The following is a 24,828-nucleotide window of genomic DNA, read 5'->3' on the forward strand; positions in this document are numbered from 1 at the left end:
ATCTTAGTTTTGTCTGGTTGCAGGAATTCAGCTAGATAGTTACTGTACTATTCTGAACACTTGTGAACTCAACTGAAGAGCTAGGAAAAGAATTGCTGCAACTCTATAAATAGAAAAGTGACCACTTTCTGCAAGGTAGGAGGTGCGAAGAATTGAATCCCAGGAAATAGATGGAAAGAGAAACTTCAGGGAAAGGTGCCTTTCTAAGCCAGCCACCTGAAAATGATAGAGCAGCAGAGCACAAAATCAGAACTTTTAGAAGTCTGTTCCAGTTAGGGACCCCCCCAGCCTGAACGGTGCTCAGGTGGCAAAGTGGGAGTGGAATACTAGGTGAGACAGTGTGGTCTCAAGATTCTGGGCCTACAAGAAGACTGGGAGTGCCTGAGTAGGGCAGAGTTCCCAGGCAAGGGAGTGGGGATGCTGGCTGTAATCGCGGAGCCTAGCAGGGGGCTCTCAACTCTGGGTTCTGGTAACCTGTGAACCAGTGCTTGGTTGGGTAACCGCTCTCCCAGCAGGGGATCAGTAAGTGGCAGAAGCACAGGGAGACTCCTGCTGGCTCCCCCAGGAGGAGCAGCACAGGAGCATGCCCTAGGATTCTGCAGTGTTTGGAGCCTGGAAGCAGGGTGGCAGGGCGGAGGTAGAAAAAGGTCGTTGCAGGCTGGGTGAACATGGAGGGCAGATGGAGATCAGGGAAACAGGAGTGACTGACTGCTTTTCCTTTAGGGTGCACTGAGGGGTGGGGGGCCCGAGCTTTCAGCTCTGGGGCTGGAGATTGAGAGGCCACCATTTCATTCTCATCCTCTAAACCTGTGTGGAAAGCCTTCAGGGAACAAAAGCCACATAGAGCAATCTGGAGGTGCTTACTTCACCTGGCCCGGACAAGGATGGTGCAGTTCCAGCCCGGGCAAAGACACCTGAGAATCAGTGCAAAAGGCCCCTCCCTCAGAAGAGCAGCAAAAATATCTGGTAAGACCAAGTTTACTGATCACACAAAATGGCAAAACTCCAGAGCTAGGGGAAAATAGTATATAGAAGTCATGGATTTTTTCCCCCATGATTCTTTAGTCTTTCCATTTTATTTTTTTTCTCTTTCCTTTTTCAAACAATTTATTTTATCAACTCTTTTTTAATTCTTTTTTAATTTTCATTTTTAACTACATTCTATCCTTTAATTGCATTTAATTTTATTTTTGTATGTATGTAAGTTTTTCATTCTTTACAATTTTGGGATGCAGTTTCTTCTCACAAATAGACCAAAATACACCCAAAATGTACTGTATAGCCTTGTTCTTTTCACCTATCTGATCATATTCTCTCGTTTTTTTTTCTTTCTTTTACTTTCTCTTTTAAAAAGTCTTTTAAATGTTCATCTTTACAGTTACATTCTATCTTTTCAATGTATTTAATTTTATTTTTGTGTATATGTAAGTTTTTCTTTCTTTACAATTTTGAGAGATAGTTTCTTCTAACAGACCCAATACACCCATGATATAGTGTATTGCTCTGTTCTGTTCACCTGTCTGTTTATATTCCTTCCTATTTTTAAAATTTTTGTCTTTAAATTTTCATTTTTACAGTTACATTCTATCCTTTCATTGTACTTAATTTTATTTTTATACATACATGTTTTTCTTTCTTTAAAATTTTGGAATCTAGTTTCTAACAAACAGACCAAAATACACAGGATCCAGTGTGTTGCTCTGTTTTGTTCACTTGTCTGATTATATTCTCACTTATTTTTTAAATATATATACATATATACACATATAAATATATTTATATTTATATAAATTATTATATATAATAATATAATATAAATATAATAATTATAAATTATATGTATTTTATATATGTATATATTATATATATATATTTGGTTGGAATCTTCTGATTTGATTAGTGTATATTTCTCTGGGGTTGTTGCTACTTTAGTATTTTGTTCTCTTGTTCATCTATTCTTCTCTGGACAGAATGACAAGATGGAAAAACTCACCTCAGAAAAGAGAACAAGAGGCAGAATTGACAGCCAGAGACCTAATCAGTATGGATATAAGTAAGATGTCAGGTCTAGAGTTCAGAATAAAGATTACAAAGATACTAGCTGGGTTTGAAAGAAGCATAGAAGACACTAAAGAATCCCTTGGAGGAATAAAAGAACTATAATATCTAATCAAGTCAAAATCAAAAAGTCTATTAATGAACTGCAATAAAAAATGGAGGCTCTAGGAACGCATGGGTGACTCAGTGATTGAGCGTCTGTCTTTGGCTCAGGGCGTGATCCAGGGTTCCCAGGAACAAATCCCACATTGGGCTCCCTGCAAGGGGCCTTCTTCTCCCTCTGCCTATGTCTCTGCCTCTCTCTCATGAATAAATGAATAAAATCTTTTTTTTAAAGTGGAGGCTCTAACTGCTAGGGTAAATGAGGCAGAAAAGAGAATTAGTGATATAGAAGACAAAACAATGGAGAATAAAGTACCTGAGAAAAAGAGAGATAAACAACTACTGGATCATGAAGGGAGAATTCAAGAGATAAGTGATACCATAAAGTGAAACAATATCAGAATAACTGGGATCCCAGAAGAAGACGGAGGGCAGAGGTATATTGAGGCAAATTATAGCAGAGAACTTCCCTAATCTGGGGAAGGACACAGGCATTCAAGTCCAGGTGGCACAGAGAATACCCTTCAAAATCAATAAAAATAGGTCAACACTTCAATATATAATAGTGAAACTTGCAAATCTCAGAGACAAAGAAAAAATCCTGAAAGCATCTTGGGACAAGAAGTCTGTAACGTACAAGGGTAGAAACATTAGACTGGCAGCAGACTCATGTAGAGAGACCTGGCAGCTCAGAAAGGCCTGGAGTGATATATTCAGGGCGCTAAATGAGAAAAATATGCAGCTGAGAATAATTTATCCAGCAATGCTGTCACTCAAAATAGAAGAAGAGATAGAAAGCTTCCAGGACAAACAGAACCTAAAAGAATGTGTGATCACTAAAACAGCCCTACAAGAAGTACTAAAGGGGATCCTAAGTGAAGAGAAAGCCCAAAAGTAACATAAACCAGAAAGGAACAGAGACGATATACAGAAACTGTAACTTTACAGGTATTATGAGGGCGTTAGATTCATATCATTCACTAGTTACTCTGAATATAAATGGGCTAAATGCCCCAGCCAAAAGATGTAGGTTATCAGATTGGATAAAAAAGCAAGACTCATCCATATGCAGTCTCCCAAATGCTGGGATCATTCCCTGCATATTTTCAGACCACAATGCTTTGAAACTTGAACTCAATCGCAAGAAGAAATTTGGAAGAAACTCAAACCTGTGGAGGTTAAAGAGCATCCTGCTAAAAGATGAATGGGTCAATCAGGAAGTTAGAGATGAATTTTTAAAAATTCATGAAAACAAATAAAATGAAAACACAACTGTTCAAAACCTTTGGGATGCAGTAAAGGTGGTCATAAGAAGGAAGTATATAGCAATACAAGACTTTCTCAAGAAATAAGAAAGGTCTAGACAGCCTAACCTTATACCTAAAGGAACTGGAAAAAGAACAGCAAATAAAAACTAAACCCTGCAGGAGAAGAGAATTAATAAAGATTAGAGCAGAAATCAATGAAATAGAAACCAAAAGAACAGCAGAACAGATCAACAAAACTTGAAGCTGGTTCTTTGAAATAATTAATAAGATTGATAAACCTCTGGCTAGACTTATCAAAAAGAAAAGAGAAAGGACTCAAATCAATAAAATCAAGAGTGAGAGAGGAGAGATCACAACACAAAGAAATACAAACAATTATTATTGCATATAGAAACTATATGCCAACAAATTAGGCTATCTGGAAGAAATGAACGTATTTCTAGAGACATATAAACTACCAAAACTGAAATAGGAAGTAATAGAAAATCTGAGCATCCATAACCAGCAAGGAAATTGAAGCAGTAATAAAAAAAAAATCTCCCAACAGACAAGAGTCCAGGGCCTGATGGCTCCCCAGGGGAATTCTACCAAACATTTAAAGAATTGATACCTATTCTTCTAAAGCTGTTTCAGAAAAGAGAAACAGAAGGAAAACTTCCAAACTCTTTATATAAGGCCAGAATTACCTTGATCTCAAAGCCAAACAAAAACCTCATCCAAAAGGAAAGTACAGATCAATATCTCTGATGAACATGGATGCCAAAATTCTCACCTATATACTAGCTGATAGGATCCAAAAGTACATTAAAAGGATTATTCACCATGACCAAGTGGGATTTATTCCTGGGTTGCAAGGGTGTTTTAATATCCAATGTGGCAGGATACAAAATCAATGCACAGAAATCAGTTGCATTTCTACACACTAACAATGAGACAGAAGAAAGAGAAATTAAGGAGTCCATTCCACTTAAAATTGCACTAAAAACCATAAGATATCTAGGAACAAACCTAACCAGAGAGGCAAAGGATCTGTACACATAAAACTATAGAACACTCATGAAAGAAACTGAGGAAGACACACAAAAAATGCAAATTATTTCATGCTCATTGATTGGAAGAACACATATTGTTAAAATGTCTATACTATCTAGAACAATCTATACATTGAATCTATACATTCAATGCAATCCCTATCAAAATACCATCAACTTTTTTCACAGAGCTGGAACAAATGATCCTAGAATTTGTATGGAATCAGAAAAGACCCTGAATAACCAAAGGAATATTGAAAAAGAAAACCAAAGCTGGTGGCATCACAATTCCAGACTTCAAGCTCTATTACAAAGCTGTAGTCATCAAGACAGTATGGGACTGACACAAAAACAGACACATAGATCAACGGAATGTAATAGAGAACCCAGAAATGAATTCACAACTCCACAGTCAAACAATAACTAAGTGAGAGAAGCCAATCCAAAAGGTGCCTACTATATTATTCCAATGATATAACATTCTGGGAAAGGCAAAACTATAAACACAGTAGTTAAAAAAATAATCAGTGGTTGCCAAGTGTTTAGAGGAGAGGAAGGGATGAGTAGGTGGAACACAAAGAGCTTTTAGGGCAGTGAAACTCTTCTATATGATACTGTAATAGTAGAAGCATGTCATTATGTGTTTGTCATAAGCCATATAATGGACAACACCAAGAGCGAACTCTAATGTAAGCTATGGACTTTCAATGATAACATAATATGTAGCTTCATTAATTGTAACAAATAGACCACTCTGGTGCAGGATGATGATAATGGGCCAGGCTGTGCATGTATACATGGGAATTCTTTGTACTTTCTGCTCAATTTTTCTGTGAACTTAAAAATCTTCTAAAGATAAAGTTTATTTTGAAAATGAAATGAGATAATACATATGGGTTCCACATATAAGGAGCTTGGATGTCATCATCCAAGATAAGAGAGATTACAGGGAAAATTGCTGCCTTCAAGGCTGGAGAGGCAGGCAAATATGGGGAGTTCCATTAATATGGGAAGTTTTCTTGTACACTTAATTGTGTGGTTACTGCTCTCTTCTATTTCTTTTTATGTGTTACTCCATAAGAGTTTCAAAAGCATTAAGACATTGGAGACCTTGATTGTTCATATATTCATTCATTCAGCAAACATTAATTAAGCTCCTATAATGCATCAGATAATGTGCTATTTCTTATGGGAATATGAGGATGTATAAGATATAGACACTTCATTCAGTCAAACATTCAACAATTTTTAAACATCTACCATGTGCCATGCTCTGTGCTAGCTGTTAAGGATTCAGTAATAAAGGGAGCATCCCATTTCGAAAACAGTGTGACAACCACAACAACAAAGTATTGACTCCACTGGCTTTAACATGTTTCTAGTGGGATCTTCATGGTGCAACTCCTTGAACAGGTGAATTTTTTGTTTGTTTGTTGGGTTTTTTGTCATCACTCTCTTAACTTCTTTTGGACTCAATGCAAAACTTTCCAGTGGGACTTTCAACACAACTTTTCGTGGACATTGCTCTTAACAAGTTAATTATGAACTACATGTTGCCAAAACCAAAGGTCGATTTTTTTCAACATTGCATTTGATGCCCCAGCAACATTCAACACAGTCTACCACACTTCTTGAAATACTTTCTTCACTTGACTTTCATAGTAGCATTCTCTCAGTTTTCCTCCCGCCTCACACTGCTCCTGCTCAAACTCCTTAACTGGCTCCTCCTCCTCTGTTCAACCTCTAAATGTTATGTCTGTCCCAGGATTTAGCCCTGAGGCTTTTCCTTTTATCCATAAATACTCTCACCCTATATTTCATCTAATCCTGTGACTTTAAAAATTATTGTGTGCTTCCATTTCCCAAACTTACCTCTCTAGATGGCGTAAGAAGTATAATTGTCCTAAAGTGATCCAGGAGTTTAGCAAGGTAGCCAAGAAGAGGGATCCACTCTTCCCAGCATCACAGACTATAACCGGAATGGCTCCCTATGGAAACAGTGGCTTTCTTCCCCCAAAAGAGGGAAATATATCTCATGAGCTCCACTGACTCCAGGTGTTGGGAAACTGATTTTTCCTTACAACTTTTATAAACATCCGGCCCTCCAAACCCAGACTGTCTGGGACCAACATCATGTGTGTTTCTTCACTGATAAAGCTGCTCTCTGTGTTTGTATGATACAAACATAGAATAATAGAGGCTAGTGTCCCTACACTGGAATGCAGACTCACACTGTGCACTATTTATACATCAGTGTAGAATGGAAGGGTGGAGAAATCATGCCTTCTATTTCTTTGCCAACCCTTGGCCTTTGAGAGTTTTCCTAATACAGTATATTAATTAGCCCATGCTATGGCATATTGGGGAATTCTTCTCAAACTCTGATGTCAACTGGCAGTGACCCAGAGAGGCCACACTTTATAAAATGTGCCCTGATCTTCCCTGAACACATAGACTCTCCAGCTATCCCAGCACCATTTGCTTTAAAAAAAAAAATCATTTTCCCCTGTTGAATTTTTCTTGGCACCTTTGTCAAAATCAATTGGCCATACAAATATAAACTGTTAAGTCACACCACATGCAAAAATTCCCTCAAAATGGATCATAGACCTAAATGTCAAGGCTAAAACTATACACCTCTTGGAAGAAAACAGGTGAAAATCTTTATGACCTTGGGTTGGACAAAAACATGAGTGATAAAAGAAAAACATGTTTTTAAAAGATTTATTGATTTTAGAGATAAGGAGTGCATGTGAGAGCAGGGGGAAGGGTACAGAGAGAGAATCTTCAAATAGACTCTCTGCTGAACGTGACCCAGTGCAGGGTTTGATCTCATGACTCAGGAGATCATGACCTCAGGCAGAACAAAGTCCCACACTTAATCAACTGAGCCACCCAGGCACCCTCAAAGAAAAGAATTTTCAAGTGGGATTTCATAAAAATTAAAAATCTTTGTGTTTCAAAAGACGTTACTAAGAAAACGAAAAGCCACAGACTGGACAAAATGTTTCTGTGGGAATCAATTTTTAAAATTTCATTTAGGATGGAGTCAGTAGACCAGTAGAGGGAGCTTTTATGCCCAAACACTCATTGTCAATTGCAGACCCAACAGGAGATGCAGGTAGATACCACTTTACTACCCCCAAAGGCTTTCCTCCTCCGCCAATGAGACTATCGCAGCCGAATCAATGAAAAGTTATTATACTTCAAAATGGCGGTTCACTCCAATGGACTTTCTGTTTATAAAGCATCCCAGCTTCCCTTTTTCCTCTATAAGAAAGTGTTCCTCCTATTTGTTCTGTGTAAGTGGATTTTATGGCATGTAAATTATATCTCAATAAAGATGTTTGGAAAAAAAAGAAACGTGATATGTAGCCCTATCTGCCTTGCCTTTCATTTATTTCTCATTTTCTATAGAACCTAGTTATTGGTTCCACTCAGAGACTCTAAACTCTTGTTCTATTGGCTCTTTGGCTGAAAGCGATTCCCAGGCAGACAGTAGTTGAATTCTGCCAGCCTCCAACATTCCCAACACCTAGGGGAATGAACACCGCAGTCCTGAAGGGGGTAGGGGATGTGTGTGGTTCACTTCAGCATTACTCTAGCAGGCAAAGCTGTGTGATGCACCTTGGTGGCCTCAGGTAGGGCTTCACAGGTTTCAGCAAGACCAAGGCCCTTTAGCTAGTGTGACAGCTTCAGAGAACAAGCCACTATAACTCAATGACTACAGTCAAACTTCTCCAGGCAAGTGTGTTTGCAGCACAAGGAGTCAGGTGTTAAGTGGGAAGAGGAGAATGTCCACAACACAAGGAGAAAGAGAGACCCAGGGGAGGGTGTCAAACCCAATCTTTGAAGGGCATTTTTCCGAACAACTAAAGAAAACATTCTTTTCGAGTGCATATGGTGTTTTCACCAGGACCATATGCTGGACTTCAAAACAAGTCTCTGTAAATATCTAAGAGTCAAAATCATACAGAGTATATGCTCTGACCACAAAAGTATTGAATTAGAAGTCAATAACAACAAGATATTTAGAAAATCCCCAATTTTAGAAATTGAACAATATACTTTGGAAAAACTCACATGTTAAAGAGGAAATCACAGGTAAATTAGAAAATATTTTTACTCTGAATGATGGTAAAAATCCGCTACAACAAAATTGTTGGATGTGGCTAACCTACTGCTTAGAGAGGCATTTACAGCTCGAAGTATCAATAGTCACAAAAGGAAAAGGGATAAAATCAATAACCTAAGGTTTAATTCTAAGAACCTTGAAAAGCAAGACCAGTTTGAACCCAAGGCAAATAAAAGAAGGCCAATAAGTAAAAGAAGCTGGTGAAAGAAAAAAAAGACAACAGAAAAATACAACAGTAAATTTTTCTGTAATCCGCACAGAATCATATGGGTTCTATATTTAAATGTATATCTGGAACCATAAAGACTTTAGGAGAAAAAAATAGAAGAGCATCTATTGAAACTAAAAATCAGAAAATCAATGCTTCTAGGATAGATTGAGGGGTGGGGAAGAACTTTTTGAGGTGAAAGAAATGTTCTATATGTTGTCTGGGGTGTCTGTAATCACAATATTATACATGATTGTCAAGGTTCATTGAATAACACTTAAGATCTGGATGTTTGAATGATGTAAATCACACTTCATTTTTTTAAAGTAGGAAAAAGGCAATGTCTTGAGGAGCTTATGGTGGTAGTATTTGGGTACCTTTGGGGTACAGGCTTCAGAAGCATCCACAGCATCCTTAGTTCAGGATTCTGCTGAGAGTGATTTTGCAACCAAAATGTGGATGAGTGCAAATGTCCATAAGATCCACTGTGGCCACAACTACACATTCCTCTTCTCATTATCCAAGCCATAGAACTAAACAGTTATCACCAGAGAGCTTCTCTTCAATGCTTATCTTCCTCCACAAATCCAGAGCTCTCCAAGGGAATATCAAAATTGAGGTTCTGGATATATGGGTTTGGAAAGAAAGTCACTTCCCATAGAACTTGGTGACTGGAGCTGTCACCAGTGCAAATGTGTACACCTTGCAAGACAGTAACATTTCAAATGGCACTCCAAAAAAGGAGATCATGGATTATATATTGGTTCCCCCCCCCAAAGTATTTATTTTACAAGGCAAAATTGCACATCATGCTGGCAGATTTCTTCTTTTCATTTAAATCCACAGATTATGGATCCCAGACAGCTGGCACTGACTGCCGGATGTCTTGTTGCAGGGAGAACCAAGCTGTTATCTCACTGTGGCCCTGAAACTTGCTTCCTGTGCTTTGGAGGAATGAAAGATATGTTAAAGGTCACCACTTTTGAGGGAGGAGGGAACCTGGAGAAGGCGTGAGCAATGAGTATGTGGTAAGAGTTCAAGGTGAAGAGGCTGAGCCAGAAACAAGAGTGCATAAAACTCCAGTCCTGCCTTCAGGAGATAAGGATACCAGAACCTCAGCTCTTTCAGCTAGCTTCTGACAATCTAACAGGTTAGAGCATTCTCATTTTCTTTCAATTATTCCCGGGCATTCAAGTTTTGCAAAGTAGAGGGGAGGGAACAAAATGGTTTTTGTAAGCCTGCAACCACTTGACCTCTCTTTCTGGCTTTCTCCAGGGTCACCCTGTAATCTAAATTGCTCTCCAGTTTTTCTGGTTCCGGGAGAGTACTTCTTGGGACCCAGATTTGACCATGGCTGGATGGAGCTGCCTAGTGACAGGTGCAGGAGGGTTTCTGGGTCAGCGGATTGTTCACTTGTTGGCAGAGGAGAAGGAGCTGCAGGAGATCCGGGCACTGGACAAAGCCTTCAGACCAGAACTGCTGGAGGAATTTTCTAGTAAGTGAAATTGAGTTCATGGATGGGTAGCTCCATCTTAACCCCTGTACAGGTATGGGGAAAGGAATTCTTGTCTAGCAAATCAAGAAAAATTGTAGCCAAATCAAGTCTAATCCCAAGTCCAAAGTCATCAGAAAGGAAATCACAGGTCGTGTAGTATAAGCGATACAGGACTGTCAGGAGACTGGGTATCTGACCCTGATCCAGAACTATAGAGGATGACCTTAGGCCACCCATTTTGGCCTCTGGATCTCTTCTTCTCATTTATAAAATCATACATCTCTACCTTGTCAACAACTCTAATGTCCTGAAGATTGTGGACTTGGAAGTTGCTGTGCAACATCTGCAAAGGGCAAGCAAACACCATTAACCTGAAGACCCTACCAGTGGCTCCCTGCCTCTCTTGATTGCCCTGGTCTTTCTGTGGCTTCATTTAGCATCTCCAGTGAAGGTGAAACAAAAGAAAGTGAAGGTGAAGCTGTGTGTGTGTGTGTGTGTGTGTGTGTGTGTGTGTGTGTGAAAGAGAGAGAGAGAGAGATGGGGTGGGGGTGGTGGGAGGGAGATGGAGAGGGCACTGTACAGCGTGGGAGGGAGCCAGAGACAGAATTTGAGGCTCTGGAGTGCGGATTCCTCATGTGGCGTCGCTGCACATCTCTTTTTCCTATTTGTCTCTATTCATCACCGTGAGAATGGTGGCTGTAGAGTCTGCTGTAGCAGCTCACTGCTCTGCTGTGTCCCCAGAATGCTATCCCTGGTGCAAATGCAAAAGCGAGATTTATAAAACCTGTTTCATCCCTGGATCCTCAAAACAACCCTGTAAAGAAGGTAGGAAAGGGATCTCACCCAACAGGACAATGAGGAAATTGAGGTACACACAGGTAATGTGACGTGCTGAGGCCCTCCAGTTAATGAACTGTAGGGTTCAGAGTAGAGCTTCATCACAGATGTCTCAGTCATATGGCTCCAGGGCTGCCTCTTGGCAAAGTGAGTCTTCAGTCTCTCCCACTTCCCCTCTGTGTGACCCAAAGCAATCCTTGTCCCCCTCCCAACCCCTCTGAACTGGGTGTCAACATCAGGCCCCAGGATGCCCAGAAGACTCCGCCTCCCCACTGAGAGTCCCCTACTGCCTCCCACCCTCCAGGACTGCACCCATCACTCTTATCCTCTTTCCTGTACTCTGAATATCTCAAATGTCCTATTTTCTCTACCTTCTGCTTCAATGGTGTCTTTGATGAACACACATGAACACATATGAGCAATTTCATCTGTTTGTAATCCTTATGGCTCAAAATACTTACAGTCTGACAGTTGATGCTCACAAAAAGGCAATGTTCAACCTAGAAGAACGGTTCCCCAGTGTGACAAGTCAGGTGATGTCAGGGATGGATAGGGGCCTCTGTAAATATCACAGTGGAGAATCCTTTCAGTGGTCTTTCTGTGCAGGCACTGTGCTAAGTGTTCTTTGCATGTCAACTCATTTGCTCCTCATAACATCCCTGTGGAATAGGTAATATTGTCCTCCTCTTCTTAATGATGAGAAAACAGGCGCAGAAAGGTGTCTTAGTCTGTCAAGGCTGCTGCAACAATATACCACAGGCTGGGTGGCTTAAACTCATCAGAAATTTTATTTCTCACAGTTCTGGGGCATAGAAATCCAAGGGCAAAGCAGGGTCATGCTCTGGTGAGAGCTCTCTTTATCTAGTTCAGAGCCTGTGCCTTCTTTCTGTGTCCTCACATAGTGCAAGAGGTGAAGGATGTCTCTGGGATCTCTTTAATAAGAATACTGATCCCCTTCATGAAGGCTGAACCCTTATGACTTAATCACCTTCCAAAGGCCCTATCTCCTAACTCCATCACATTGGCATTAGGATTTCAACATTGAATCTAGGGGACATAAACACTCATACCATAGCAAAGGCTAACTTGTTCAAGGTCTCACAGCTGAAAAATGGCAAAGCTGGACCTGAACCCAGAAGATCTAACTGCAGCGGCTGTGCTCTTAGCCACTAACTTGTCTGGTAGCTTCTCTTTGGGCTTCCTTACAATGCAGCCCACACCACATAAGCAAGCCACTGTATATTCAGGCTATGAAAAATCCTCATCAAGTCCGCAGAGCCTCCGAGAGGGAGGGAGCTATGCTTCCACTGCCAAGACACCAGCAATGCCCTCTGCTGGTCTCTTTACACCCCTGCAAACTAATAGGTTGAGAGTCCTTTCCTCCCTTGGCTTTGGACTTCTCACTGCTTAGCAGATCAGTTCCTCCCAGCCTGTCTGCTGAAGCCTGCAGCAAAGAAGACACAGAAGAAAGGAGGGGAAAAGGCAGAGGTGGAGACAAAATCCGAGAAAATCCTACTGATTCCCAGCAGCTTTCCCCTACCTTTCTCCCATTTGGGGGCATTCTTGGAGTTGCCCAACAACGGGAAGGAGCCCAGGACAGAGCAAACTTGGCAGAGGCTTAGGGAAAACAGATGGTTCTTCCAAGTTGTAGTCCAGGAAGGAAATTTCCCAGCCCTGAATTTTTCACTCTGAATTTCTCTCTCACTGTTCTCTGGCCTCCGATTTCAGTTAAATTGTCTTATCCTTTAAATACACAGACTTATCCTTAATCTGCCTCAGATAATTAAAGCACTAGTCCTGCACTTGGGTGACAGGGGAGAGAGAACAAAGCTCCAAGGCAGGAGGCAGGTTTGGGTCTTCACTGGAAGTGTGACTTAGACCTGCCCTTTAACCTGTCTCTGCCTCAGCTTCTTTGCCTGTATAGCGGAAATCTGAATACCTATGTCATGAGATAGCTGTGAAAGAAAAACCAGAAAACTGTGAAAGGAGTGTGCAAAGTAGAAAGCACAAAATATGTGTAGGGTATTAATCCAAACTGTATGTAGCACCATGTTGAGTTCACAGGCTAGTTTGAGGCGATGGTGTGACTGGCAGTGCCACTTCCGGTGGATTTCAGAGGAGCTAAAGGTCCTAAGGCCCTTGGCTAGGTGGCCAGAATGTTAGTCCCTTGGTGGCTGACTCATTTTCAGCATTTTTTTTATAATAAATTTATTTTTTATTGGTGTTCAATTTACCAACATACAGAATAACACCCAGTGTTCATCCCGTCAAGTGCCCCCCTCAGTGCCCGTCACTCATTTTCAGCATTACTGTCTGCTTTAGATGATATCTAATAAGGGTTTTTTTTTCAGTTAACCTCTCATTTGGGCCCATCCCAAATTCCCTGTTACTGGCTCCACTATCCTTCTGGTCAGCTAAGCAGGAAATATCTGGGCTGACATGGACTCCTCCTCTTCCTCTCAGCCTATCTCCAATAAGAACCAGGGCATGTGTGGGTAAGGTCTGCAAAGTTGAGCCTGTGTATCCCTCCCCTTCCCTCCTCCTGCTGTGGGAGGCCCTGTTCCATCCTCCTCCTCTGAACTTTGGTGCAGACATTCTGAGTAATCTCTCGATTGCTTTGCTTTCTCTTAGATGTACCACATGGATCCATTTTATGCACTGCAGCCAGGGTTAGCTTCCTGCACCACAACTCTGTTTCTCTTCTTGTTCCAAATCCATACATGATTCTTCACTCCCTACAGAATTAAATTCAAATTCTTTCCTCTTATACCCATTCTTCATAATCACCCGACTATCCTTAATAAATGTTATGAGCTTCTTATGAATGTCTTTAACAATTTTTATCCCCCAAAAAACACAATTTTTATCCCAGGCATACTTGACTCCTCACTGTACAAATAATTCTTCTCCTCCTCCTCCTCCTCTTCTTCTTCTGAATAAAATGGAGTATAAATGGATGTTTGCTCTTTCCCAATAAATGCTACACATACCGGTCTCTGTGTTTTTGTTTACTTGTTCCTTCCATGGATTGGTCTCCCCACCCCCACCCTCCTCCTAGTGTACATGTCTTTGAAGATCTGGGTAAACGGCACTTTTATCAGGAAACTTCCAGATCCATAAAGCCTTCCCATGACCTGACTTATGTTCACACAGAGCTCCAGAGCAAGACCAAGCTGACCATGGTGGAAGGAGACATTCTGGATGAGCAGTGCCTGAAGAGAGCCTGCCAGGGCACCTCAGTTGTCATTCACACCGCCTCTGTCATTGACGTCATGAATGTCATTCACCGAGAGACCATCATGAATGTCAATCTGAAGGGTATAGTATCCCAGGGAGGATATGGAGTGAGGTGGGCAAATGAGGCTCAGAAAATAGAACAGGAATGGAGAAGCCCCCATCACTGAACACCGCTGAACCTGCTCCAGCTTTTTCTTATCACTACTGAGAGCTTCCAGGCTGTGATCCTCAGTTTTTTAGATGAGGAAACTAGGACTGAGCAAAGCTGAGTAACTTGTCCAAGTCTCCCTGAGTAGGAAAGCTAGAATTTAAACCCATACCTGTGTGTCTGCAAAAGCCACAAAAGCTCTTTTTACTGAGGTTCCAGTCAAGCGTCGACTCCAATCCAACTATCCGACTATCTCCAACTACCTCCTGCCTCCCCTGGGCTAGAACCAGGCCTTACAAGTGCCTCCCTGGTCATCATTTTAGCCTTTCTAAGTGCCTCTAAGTTGGTGGTCATACAGTAAGGCCAAGAACTGAGTCCTGTAAGGAAAAGTGTCCCATAGACCCATGTCCCAGCTGTGGCCTGGGAGTGAAGGGCCACAGCTCCCAGCCAGTTTCCCTCAGGTAGGACTTCTATGAGGGATCTCCAAGCATAATAAGAACATCTAGCACCTTCCCACTCACATCAAAGGAAGATTCCTCTCAAGAAACCAGCAAAGCTAGCTCACAGCAGTCTGATAGGACAGAATTACCCAGGACATGCCTTCCCATGATATCTCCTTAATGATAATAGCTTCCCTTTATCCATAGAGTACTTCTTCAGCTCACCGCTGGCTTTGCTATTAAAGGATACTTTAGGGGATCCCTGGGTGGCTCAGTGGTTTGGCACCTGCCTTTGGCACAGGGCACAATCCTGGAGTCCCGGGATCGAGTCCCGCGTCAGGCTCCCTGCATGGAGCCTGCTTCTCCTTCTGCCTGTGTCTCTGCCTCTCTCTCTCTCTCTCTCTCTGTCTATCATGAATAAATAAATAAAATATTTTTTTTAAAAAAGGGTACTTTATAGCTAGGTGCCCAAGGTACACCCTCCTTAGAGCCTCATCCATAAGTGCCTGGTGGCTCTTTCTGGATTGCGGCTTTTCAATCTACTTTAAATCTAGACACATTCATTTAATGGATTAGCTTAAATCCCTTATTAGCTAGGAATGTAAAGTCATCCTTCTGAGCCCTGGAGGCCAGTCTCTCTAGGACCACAGAACCCCAACCCCCACTCCCATCTGGCTTCCATGGCCCTGCTTTACAAAGTTAGTCATTAGTCTACTCAGAGGTTCCTTTTCTTTTTTCTTTCTTTTCTTTTCTTTTCTTTTCTTTCCTTTTCTTTTCTTTTCTTTTCTTTTCTTTCTTCTTTTCTTTCTTTCTTTTCTTCCCTTTCCTTTTCTTTTCTTTAAGATTTTATTTAAATCTTTAAAATATCTCATGAGACACACACACAGAGGCAGAGACACAGGCAGAGGGAGAAGCAGGCTCCATGCAGGAAGCCGATGTGGGATTGGATCCTGGGACTCTGGGATCAGGCCCTGAGCCAAAGGCAGATGCTCAACTGCTGAGCCACCCAGGCATCCCCAGAGGCTCCCTTTCTGAAGCAACTCATTGCCTCAGGGTCTCCAGCCTAACGTAGCACCATCTCAAAAAAGACCCTTTCTAGCTTCTGCTTAGCCATACCCTCACCATTCCCACACTTCAAGGAGGGTACTAGATTAACCAAATTTTCCATTTTGGCCCCTTGGCTAATTCCTGCTCTCCGGGACCCCCAACAACAGGGGATTTGACATCACTGAGAAGTGTTAGAGCCATCAGTTAATTAAAACTAATGTCATTTCCAGGTTTCGAAGATACTTCAAATAATGATTATTTCCGCCTCTGCAGGAAAATTAATGCCAAATAGTCTCAGCCTCTAGATTTGGTATTTTTTTAACGAGGCTGTCTCTCCCGAAAATCAAATTGCACAAAGCCTTTAAAAGGGATTTTTTGAGAGAGAGAGAGAGAGAGAGAGAGAGAGAGAGAGAGAGAGAGAGAGAGAGAGAGAGAGAGAATGTTTTGCCCGGGTTATTCTTTCTTTCTTACGGGGAAGGCGCTTTGCATTACCTCCCAGAGCTGGGATTCTGAGAGATCCTCCCGTTATAGGTGTTAACCACCAGAGGGCACACTCCTCCTTCGGGTTCTCCACCAAACTCCCATCTAGAAGGCCAGAGCCAGGCTCCAGAATACTAACCAAAAGGAAGGTTTGTCACCCCCACTTTTCAGAGCTGGGTAAGAGGAGTAACAGCCAGAATTAGGAGTGGTCTTTATGGGAACGCTCAATCAAGACTAGGTAAAATTCCAGTCCATATTCTGAGAGTATGACCTCCGAATTTTTTTTTAATTTAAAATAACCTGTTTTTAATGAGGTGGTAGGGATAAGTGATAATTTTTTAATCTCTCCACTCAGCAAGATATGAAATTGCAACCCTCTGTCCTTTTCCAAAATTAAAAATATACACACAAGTCCAGGAAATCTGAAAGCCTAGAAATTCTTGCTTTCTAGAACTTAGATGTCGATTTCTTCTCATTTTTGCATTTTTCCCATGGCTATTGCATAGTCAGATCTTAGCTGGAGACACAGAGGAATGCACTTCTGATCTGCAGTAACCACCTCACTGAAGGGGAAGGGGTGGACATGGCCTGTGGGCATGGTTGGCCCCTTGGGTTATTTGTTGACACTGACAGTGTGCTCCTCATGGGCAGGTACTCAGCTCCTGTTGGAAGCCTGTGCCCAGGCTAGTGTGCCGATCTTCATCTATACCAGCACCATAGAGGTGGCTGGGCCCAACTCCTACAGGGACATCATCCAGAATGCCCACGAAGAAGAGCATCTTGAATCAACATGGTCTGCTCCCTACCCATACAGCAAAAAGCTTGCAGAGAAGGCTGTGCTAGCTGCTAATGGGTGGGCTCTTAAAAATGGTGGCACTTTGCATACTTGTGCTTTAAGGCCCATGTATATCTATGGGGAAGGAAGCATATTCCTTTATAACTATATATACAAAGCTCTGAGGAACAATGGCATCCTGACACATCACAGCAAGTTCTCCATAGTCAACCCTGTCTATGTTGGCAATGTGGCCTGGGCTCACATTCTGGCCTTGAGGGCCCTACAGGACCCCAAGAAGGCCCCAAGTGTCCAAGGACAGTTCTATTACATTTCAGATGACACTCCTCATCAAAGCTATGACGACCTCAATTACAATTTGAGCAAGGAATGGGGCTTCTCCCTTGATTCCAGAATGAGCCTTCCCATATCTCTGGAATACTGGCTTGCCTTCCTGCTGGAAATAGTGAGCTTCCTGCTCAGTCCGATTTATAAATATCAACCCCCCTTCAACCGCCACATGGTGACCTTGTCAAATAGCGTATTTACCTTCTCCTATAAGAAAGCTCAGCGAGATCTGGGGTATAAGCCACTCTTCAGCTGGGAGGAAGCCAAGCAGAAGACCACGGAGTGGGTTGGTTCGCTGGTGAAACAGCACAAGGAGACCCTAAAAACAAAGACTCACTGATCTGAGGATGGCAAGGATGTAGACCTAGATGTTGTTGGGAGAAGTCTATCAAGTTCATGCCCTCTGGTTTCATAGAAAGAAACAAGGGCACAAGCCCAGGTCCTACTGTGTTCCTTTTCCAAGATGGCCACCTTCCTATTTTTCTCCTACTACCAGGAACATTTTCAGCCCCTGGCCCACCTGGAACTTTTCTGTCTTCCCCACACTCCACAGGACATACAAGGAGATTTGCTGTAGCTGCTGGTACGAAAGCTGCAGCTGCTGGTCCTGAGTTATTCGGGCCTCTTTCTTGTAGAGTTCTGCCTATGAGCTCCATTTCCTTTGTCACGTGCAAAGCATTTCTTATCTTTTACAAATTCCTATTCCTGCATACAGCTCAAGGAAAAGAGTAATAAATATTTTAATGCCTAATCTGGAGGATGCTGTGGTTGATGTGAACACATACCTTCCTCCTTTCCCCATCCAGTTCTAGGAATCATTATTTCCTATTTAGAAAAGCAGTGTGGAATGGAGGTGGACAGAAGTGTCTGGAAAGGGGATCACGACTAAGCACCTGCTATGTTTCAGGCAAATATCACTTCATTTAACCCTCTCCAGAAACCTCTGAGGTAGGGATTATCACTGCCTTTTATTGATAGGAAACTTGATCATCAGTTGCCACTAACTGCTAAGTGACCGGGACATTTAGCCCAGGTAGACTGACTTGAAAGCCCCTATGCCTGCACCGAATCTTGCAGCTGGAACTGCCTAAATTTACAACACAATGGGGGTGGGACAGAGGGGTTTGTCAGCAGTGCAAGACCGCACCAGCATGTGGTGGTGTGCTGCTCCTTGGGAGAGCCTGGCTGCTTTGAGTCACCTCCTTCTGGGTCACCTCCAGCCCTGTGCCGAGACTCCCTAGGACCCAGAAGAACCCCTGAGGGGCATCTGGGAGGGTCTGCAAGCCCTTGCAAGATGACCTGGGCAGGGGAAGGAGATGCAGAGATGTAACCAGCCTTTACTGCCAAAGCCAGGGTCCTTAAAAGGCCCCTGGGACACACCTGGGCCACCCTGGCAATCCACAGCCTGTATTTAACCTTTCAAAACACACAATGAAACCACACCATGGAAAGTAAAGGGGACAAGTATGAACCCCCCTAAAACTTTGGCTCCTACCCAGTGCAAGAGGTTAGAGGTCTACTACCCCACACCTTCAGAATCAACTCCTCCCTACTCTTTCCTCCTCTCCCCAACTCTCCCTGACACTGCCTGCTGGGATGAAGCTTTATCCCTCTATTTCCTTAGCCTCTGTCCTTTCCTTTCCCCTTCATCATTGACCTGTGGTCCTTCTCTGTCCCTCTCAGGAGAGGGGGTCAAGCGAGGCAGGTTTAGGGACTTAAAGGATGACATAGTCATCAACTGAACAGAGGACCAAGAGTCAAAAGAAACAGTGCCAGGGCTGGCAAAGACTGTGTGGCCTGAAGTGGTGAGGAGGTGGTAGTGGGGCTCAGAGTGTGGGAGGTGATAGCTGTCTGTCTCCAGACCAGGCTGTTGCCTGCCTTTATGAACCTGAGCCATGGCCAGAGTCACACCTAACATTCACATGGCTTCTTTCTCACCCAGTTCAAATTGAACTGAATTCTGAATTCAGTTCAATTTGATTCCCACAAAGGAGATATTTTAGGCTTTCATTCTAAGGAGAAAGGGGGAAAAAAAACATTCTGGTGGGGGTGAAGGTTTCTGTCACCAAAACCTAAGGGCCAGAGGATCAGCAGGGGGCATCCAAGTGGAGCAGGCCCAGTGGATGAATGAAACACTCCATTCTGCCCTCCCCGCCCCCCGTGCCCCCACAGACCACCAGAGACAGCAGCTGGCCAGCACCTGTAAGGTGCACACTGCTTTATGTGTTTTTGCCAGGAGCCAAGCAAAGGAAGAAGGGTGGTGGGATCCAGGACAAGGGCCACTCAGCTGAGTTTTTAGCCTAGTGAGATTCCATACCTATGAACCCACCAGGGCAATCTCATAGGGAAGGGAAGGAGCATGTTGGCCAGAGAGCCAGCATGGGCAGTGTGAGCAGAAGCACAGAGAGGGGTTCTGGGCAACTGGCAGTCTAGCTGAATAAGCAGACAGGCCTCGGAATATTTGGGCCCGTGAAGTTGGCCCCTCTTTACTTACATTGGGCACAAGACTGAGGCCTTCAGGCCTTTAGAGTTATGCACAGAAGCCCCCTGCCCTCCTCTTCCCTCATCTCTCCTCCTTCTCCGTCCCTCCCCTTCCCTCCCCCTGTCCTTCTGTCTCCCTTTTCTCCTTTCCTTCCCCTTCCTCTCCCTTCCTTCCTCTCCCTCCCACTTCCCTCTCCCATCCCACTCTTCCCCTTCCCTCCTCTCCTCCTTTCCTTTGCCCTCCCCTCTCCCTTTACCCCTTTCTCCTCCCTTTTCTCTCCTGGCCCCCTCCTCCCCCCCTCCCAGGTGCAGGACAGAGTCCAGTGAATGAGTGAATGAAAGAAAGCACATGTATGGGATCCCTGGGTGGCGCAGCGGTTTGGCGCCTGTCTTTGGCCCAGGGTGCGATCCTGGAGACCCGGGATCGAGTCCCACGTCGGGCTCCCGGTGCATGGAGCCTGCTTCTTCCTCTGCCTGTGTCTCTACCTCTCTCTCTCTCTCTCTCTCTCTCTCTGTGACTATCATAAGTAAATTAAAAAAAAATTTAAAAAAAAAAAAAGAAAGAAAGCACATGTAAGTGCTCAGCCATCCGGTAAGCCATAAGGGTGAGTCCAGGGAATGGAGCTCACCCGGTGCGTGGGGGGGGGGAGGGCCCGCAGAGCAGGGGGGCCTCAGCTAGGCCTTTAAGGGCAGAGGGGCCTTGAGTTGGAAAGTGAGGTGGTCCAGGCAGGTGAGGGATCTGAGCAGTGGTGGGAAGGAGAGGGTGAAGTGTGGAGGTGAGAGAGAAGGAGGCTGAAGGGGAGTGAGGAGGCTGGCCTGTCAGGAGGGAAGGATTTACCCTAGGGGGATTAGATAGCCTAGGGTGTCAAATGGGACAATGAAGCTGGCCTCAGGGCCAAGGTGGAAGTGGAGCAGGCAGGCAGGTGAATGGCTGAGTGAAGGGCCCCCAGAAAGGTGGCAGGAGGCCTGAAGGGGTGAGAAGGGGTGAGGTGGACAGGAAGGCCAGCAGGACCAGAAATCTTGCCTTTCACCCTGCATACAGAATTCTCAATTTCTTTATCAACATACAGACGAAAAGTAATAACACAAACGGGCCTCACAATTTTCCCTCTCATTGGGAAGTCAAAATATCCAAGAAAGAGCTGAAGTAGGATACAAGGGCAACATACCTCTGGGGTGAGGATGGGCCTCCTCACCCAGGACATCCTGACAGCTCCAACCAGCCTGGCCCACCCTGAAATTGATGAAGTTATGGGGCAGGTCATAGAAGTGATGTAACCATCGATTGACCCTCAAGCTGGTCCAGGGCTCTCCAAGGCCTCTAATCCCCTCCCCTGTCCTTGGAATGCAGGCCCTCTTACCTTTCCCATTCCCAGAGGCTGCTCCAAAGGACTCAGCCTTGAGATAATGATGTAGTCTTGAGAACACCTGCATGGTATATGTGACCCAACCCAGTGAAGGCCTCTTTATAAACTTTTAAGAACTGGCAGGGAGGTGCAAGGATCCATTCCTCTTGGAACCACCCAAAACAAGTCTTATAAGTAGGTTCCCTTTACTTATTACAACTGTCACCTACTAACCGGAGTGGCCTCTTGGGTCTCTCCCTGCCCTCCCATGGTAGGAACTGGTTTCAGATTATACTCTGACACCCAGGAAGCTCACTTGAGGATGGTGAGCCAATCTGTATCACAGTTCATGTGAATATCCATGCTTTTATTGGAAGATATTTCAACGTGTGCAATTACCAAGTGCTGGGCCAGATCCTCCAGGGCGAGTGTGTTATGTAACATATGATATTACCTTATTAAAATCTAAAAGAAATCTGAACTTCAAAACACATCTACCTTTTGAGTTTTGAGCAAAAGGTCATGGACCACTGGTGGCAGAATGATATGCCAGGTATTGCTTTACACACTTTATAGAATAATCCTTGGACACTCAAGAGCAGGTACTCCTATTACCCTAATTTGACATCTGAGGAAATGGAAATACAGAGAAGAATTTACTCGAGGTCATCCAGCGAGTTAGTGGTTCAGATCTAGGAATAAAAGAAGCTTTTTGACTTCAAGGGGCCTGCATGAAGATGTGAAACTCACACACCTGCGGAAGCCAGTCACTTGTGTTATAAGTGAGATGCGCTAGAGCCCAGAGGCCTTGGGGAGTGGTGGAGACTGTGGTGTGCAAGACACCACACTCTGCTCCTGGGAGGCGGCAGCTGCAGAGCCCTGGCTGATTCAAGCCTGAGATGCACCCCGAGTCACCAGATCTTTTGACTCCCAAGGAAACCAAAACCTTCCTGAATTTACGTGAAGTCTCTTGATTGCTAAATATTGGCACCTAACTCTAAATTTTGAAAACAGTGTGAAGATCAGCTCTGGGAATGTGTGGGCTAGTGCTGCAATCGTATGTGTAATATTTTATGTCTTAAAAGAGTGGGTAGCACAAGGTGCTCATTCTTGTTGATAGGTCCTGAGTATATATTATAGTATATTCTGTACTTTTCTTGTATGTTTGATGTTGGTTGTAATTTTTTGAATAAATTAATTTTTTAAAGATTTTATTTACTCATGAGAGACACAGAGAGAGACAGAGACACAGGCAGAAAGAGAAGCAGACTCCATGCAGGGAGCCCGACTTGGGACTCAATCCCGGGATTCCAGGATCATGCCCTGAGCCAAAGGCAGATGCTCAACCCCTGAGCCACCCAGGCGTCCCTAATTTTGATGTTTTAAAAAAAAGTGAAAACTAATGAAAAAGGTCTGTGGGCTAGATCCCACAACTAAGGCTTCCAGTGTTCCATCTTTGTTCCCAGGCTAGTGGGGGTGGTAAAATGTGAGACATGGCAAGCACAATATAAGTAAAGTGTACAAAGGCCATTAGAAAGGCAGTGTGCCTCTGGAGGATCCCATCGGGGTAGGAGACTCAATAAAGCATTTGCATTTGGGCTGAATATTGAAAGATGGGTAGGATTTCAACAGGTTGAAATGGGAGGAAATGTATGACCTCACCAGGCAGAGGTGAGGACGTCGGTGAAGATGGAGAGGTGGGAAAGGGGGAGTCCTTTTCAGGCAGTGTAGACAGACCAGAGAGCATAGATGCAGGGGAGAATGGAAGACACATCTGGAAAGATATGATGGAAAAAGACCAGGGTCACCTTGGGTCACCTCTAGGAGATACTTTGCCTCCTTCCTTCTTTCCCCTCAGAGCACAAGTTCAGTTCCCCTTCTAAAGAAGGTTTAACATTTAGCTAATTTACATATGTAATATATCCCACCTTCCATGGAAAATTATCCTGGACAAAGAGCATGTCTCCATGTCCCCACTAGCAATGAATATTAAGAGTCAGGCTAAAGAACTTGGAAATTATTCAATGTACACTGCGAAACCTGTTCCTGGAAGATTACTTTGGCACCAATATGTAGGATGGATTAGAAGAGATTAAGAAGATACTTCAAGAACCTCAGCAAGAAATAAAGACTTGATTTATGTAGTGTTAACACAATGGGATGCAAAGGGCAACTGGGGCTAGCCTGAGGCAGAATGGATACTATGAGTAGGGTCACAGCACCCCATGCACCTACTCTCTCAAGCCAGAAACCTGGAAGTCCTTTGCCCACTCTCCCTCCAGCCTATCAACCCGTTCTATCCACTTCACCTCCAAAGTGCCTGGTGAGTGTGACACAGCCTGATTCAGGCTGTCTTTGTCTCTTGCCAGGCCCTCCCGGCCTCAGAGAGTCACCCATGAAATCTGCTCTCATCCTTGTTGCCAGAATTGTCCACCCAACATCTAATCTGACCAGGTCACCCCCTACCTAAAAACCATCCAGGACCCTTAGGATAGCCCTGAGTATCTTAGGATAACAGATAAAACCCTTCAAGGTCTAGCCCCTGCCTATCCACCTCTCTGGACTAAATTGTCACCAATTCCTCCCCTATCTCCAGATTCCCCAACCTTATGCTCTAATGATAGGCCAGGGTTTGGTACTTCCTGCAAACATTATGCTTTTATGTATTCCTGTACTAAAGTAAGGTCCCTCCTGCCCAGACCTTGTCCATCGTTCCTGCCAGCACACCCTTCCCAAGTACTTATTCACCATCCAAAGCTTCCATTTTATCATCTGTGCCCCTTGCGCCTATCTAAATGCAAGTAACTATTTATACTCTGCCCTCCTCCACAATACTGTCTTTGAGGGCAGCAACTCACCATTTCATTTCTGTGTCCCTAGCACCTGGGCCTGGGCCTGACACAAAGCAGGCACACAGATGGACAGTGGACTGACAGGTGGATGGATGAGTGGTTGAGTGGATAGATGGATCGATGGATAGATAGGCAGACAAAATACAAACAAACTGAATTGCTGAGATGGGGAGGGAAGGGAATCAGGGAAGCAGAAGAAATGACAAAGCAAGAAGGAATTTAAAGATAATGTCAAGAAATCAATGAACCTGAAGAAGCTGGGAGTGTGGGGAAGAAAGAGGAGTGGTCCATCTGCACTGTATGAAGAGTAAGTGAAAGAAATGGGAGAGTGAAAGACATTTATGAAGGCAGAACATAACTGGTAAGATTTTTAAAGGGACTGGAAATCAGATGTACAATATGAAACAATGTAATGCCCAGAGAGTTTTTATACTACAAAAATAAGGACATTTTATTCTTAAAAACTGAATTCAGAAGAAAATCTCATAAGAAAGAAGAAAGAAAGAAAGAAAGAAAGAAAGAAAGAAAGAAAGAAGAAAG

The 24,828-nt window shown here is 43.5% G+C and overlaps 1 protein-coding gene and 1 long non-coding RNA gene across 2 annotated transcripts in view; one reads left to right on the plus strand and one right to left on the minus strand.

Moving 5' to 3' along the window:
- The window catches only part of LOC129501298 (uncharacterized), a 112,184-nt gene extending 90,671 nt beyond the window's left edge, over positions 1–21,513 (minus strand). The window contains exon 1 of the long non-coding RNA XR_008662706.1: positions 21,452–21,513. This is a non-coding gene — a long non-coding RNA (uncharacterized LOC129501298). The remainder of the gene's footprint in view (positions 1–21,451) is intronic.
- On the plus strand, positions 9,813–18,360 carry LOC129501295 (3 beta-hydroxysteroid dehydrogenase/Delta 5-->4-isomerase). Its single transcript, XM_055312304.1, has 4 exons — positions 9,813–9,952; positions 10,078–10,297; positions 14,288–14,452; positions 17,138–18,360. The coding sequence occupies exons 2-4, from the start codon at positions 10,153–10,155 to the stop codon at positions 17,947–17,949; spliced, it is 1,122 nt and encodes a 373-aa protein (XP_055168279.1). The 5' UTR covers positions 9,813–9,952; positions 10,078–10,152; the 3' UTR covers positions 17,950–18,360.
- Positions 21,514–24,828: the final 3,315 nt, after the last annotated feature.

This window comes from Nyctereutes procyonoides, unplaced genomic scaffold, assembly GCF_905146905.1.
Source record: "Nyctereutes procyonoides isolate TBG_1078 unplaced genomic scaffold, NYPRO_anot_genome, whole genome shotgun sequence".
In the NCBI taxonomy this organism is placed as follows: domain Eukaryota; kingdom Metazoa; phylum Chordata; class Mammalia; order Carnivora; family Canidae; genus Nyctereutes; species Nyctereutes procyonoides.

Excerpts from the sequence above, each read along its gene's own strand:
- LOC129501295 (XM_055312304.1), top strand. The coding sequence starts at position 10,153 with ATGGCTGGATGGAGCTGCCTAGTGACAGGTGCAGGAGGGTTTCTGGGT. Across the intron at positions 10,298-14,287 it reads ACTGCTGGAGGAATTTTCTA|AGCTCCAGAGCAAGACCAAG; the intron begins GTAAGTGAAATT and ends ATGTTCACACAG. Across the intron at positions 14,453-17,137 it reads CATGAATGTCAATCTGAAGG|GTACTCAGCTCCTGTTGGAA; the intron begins GTATAGTATCCC and ends CCTCATGGGCAG.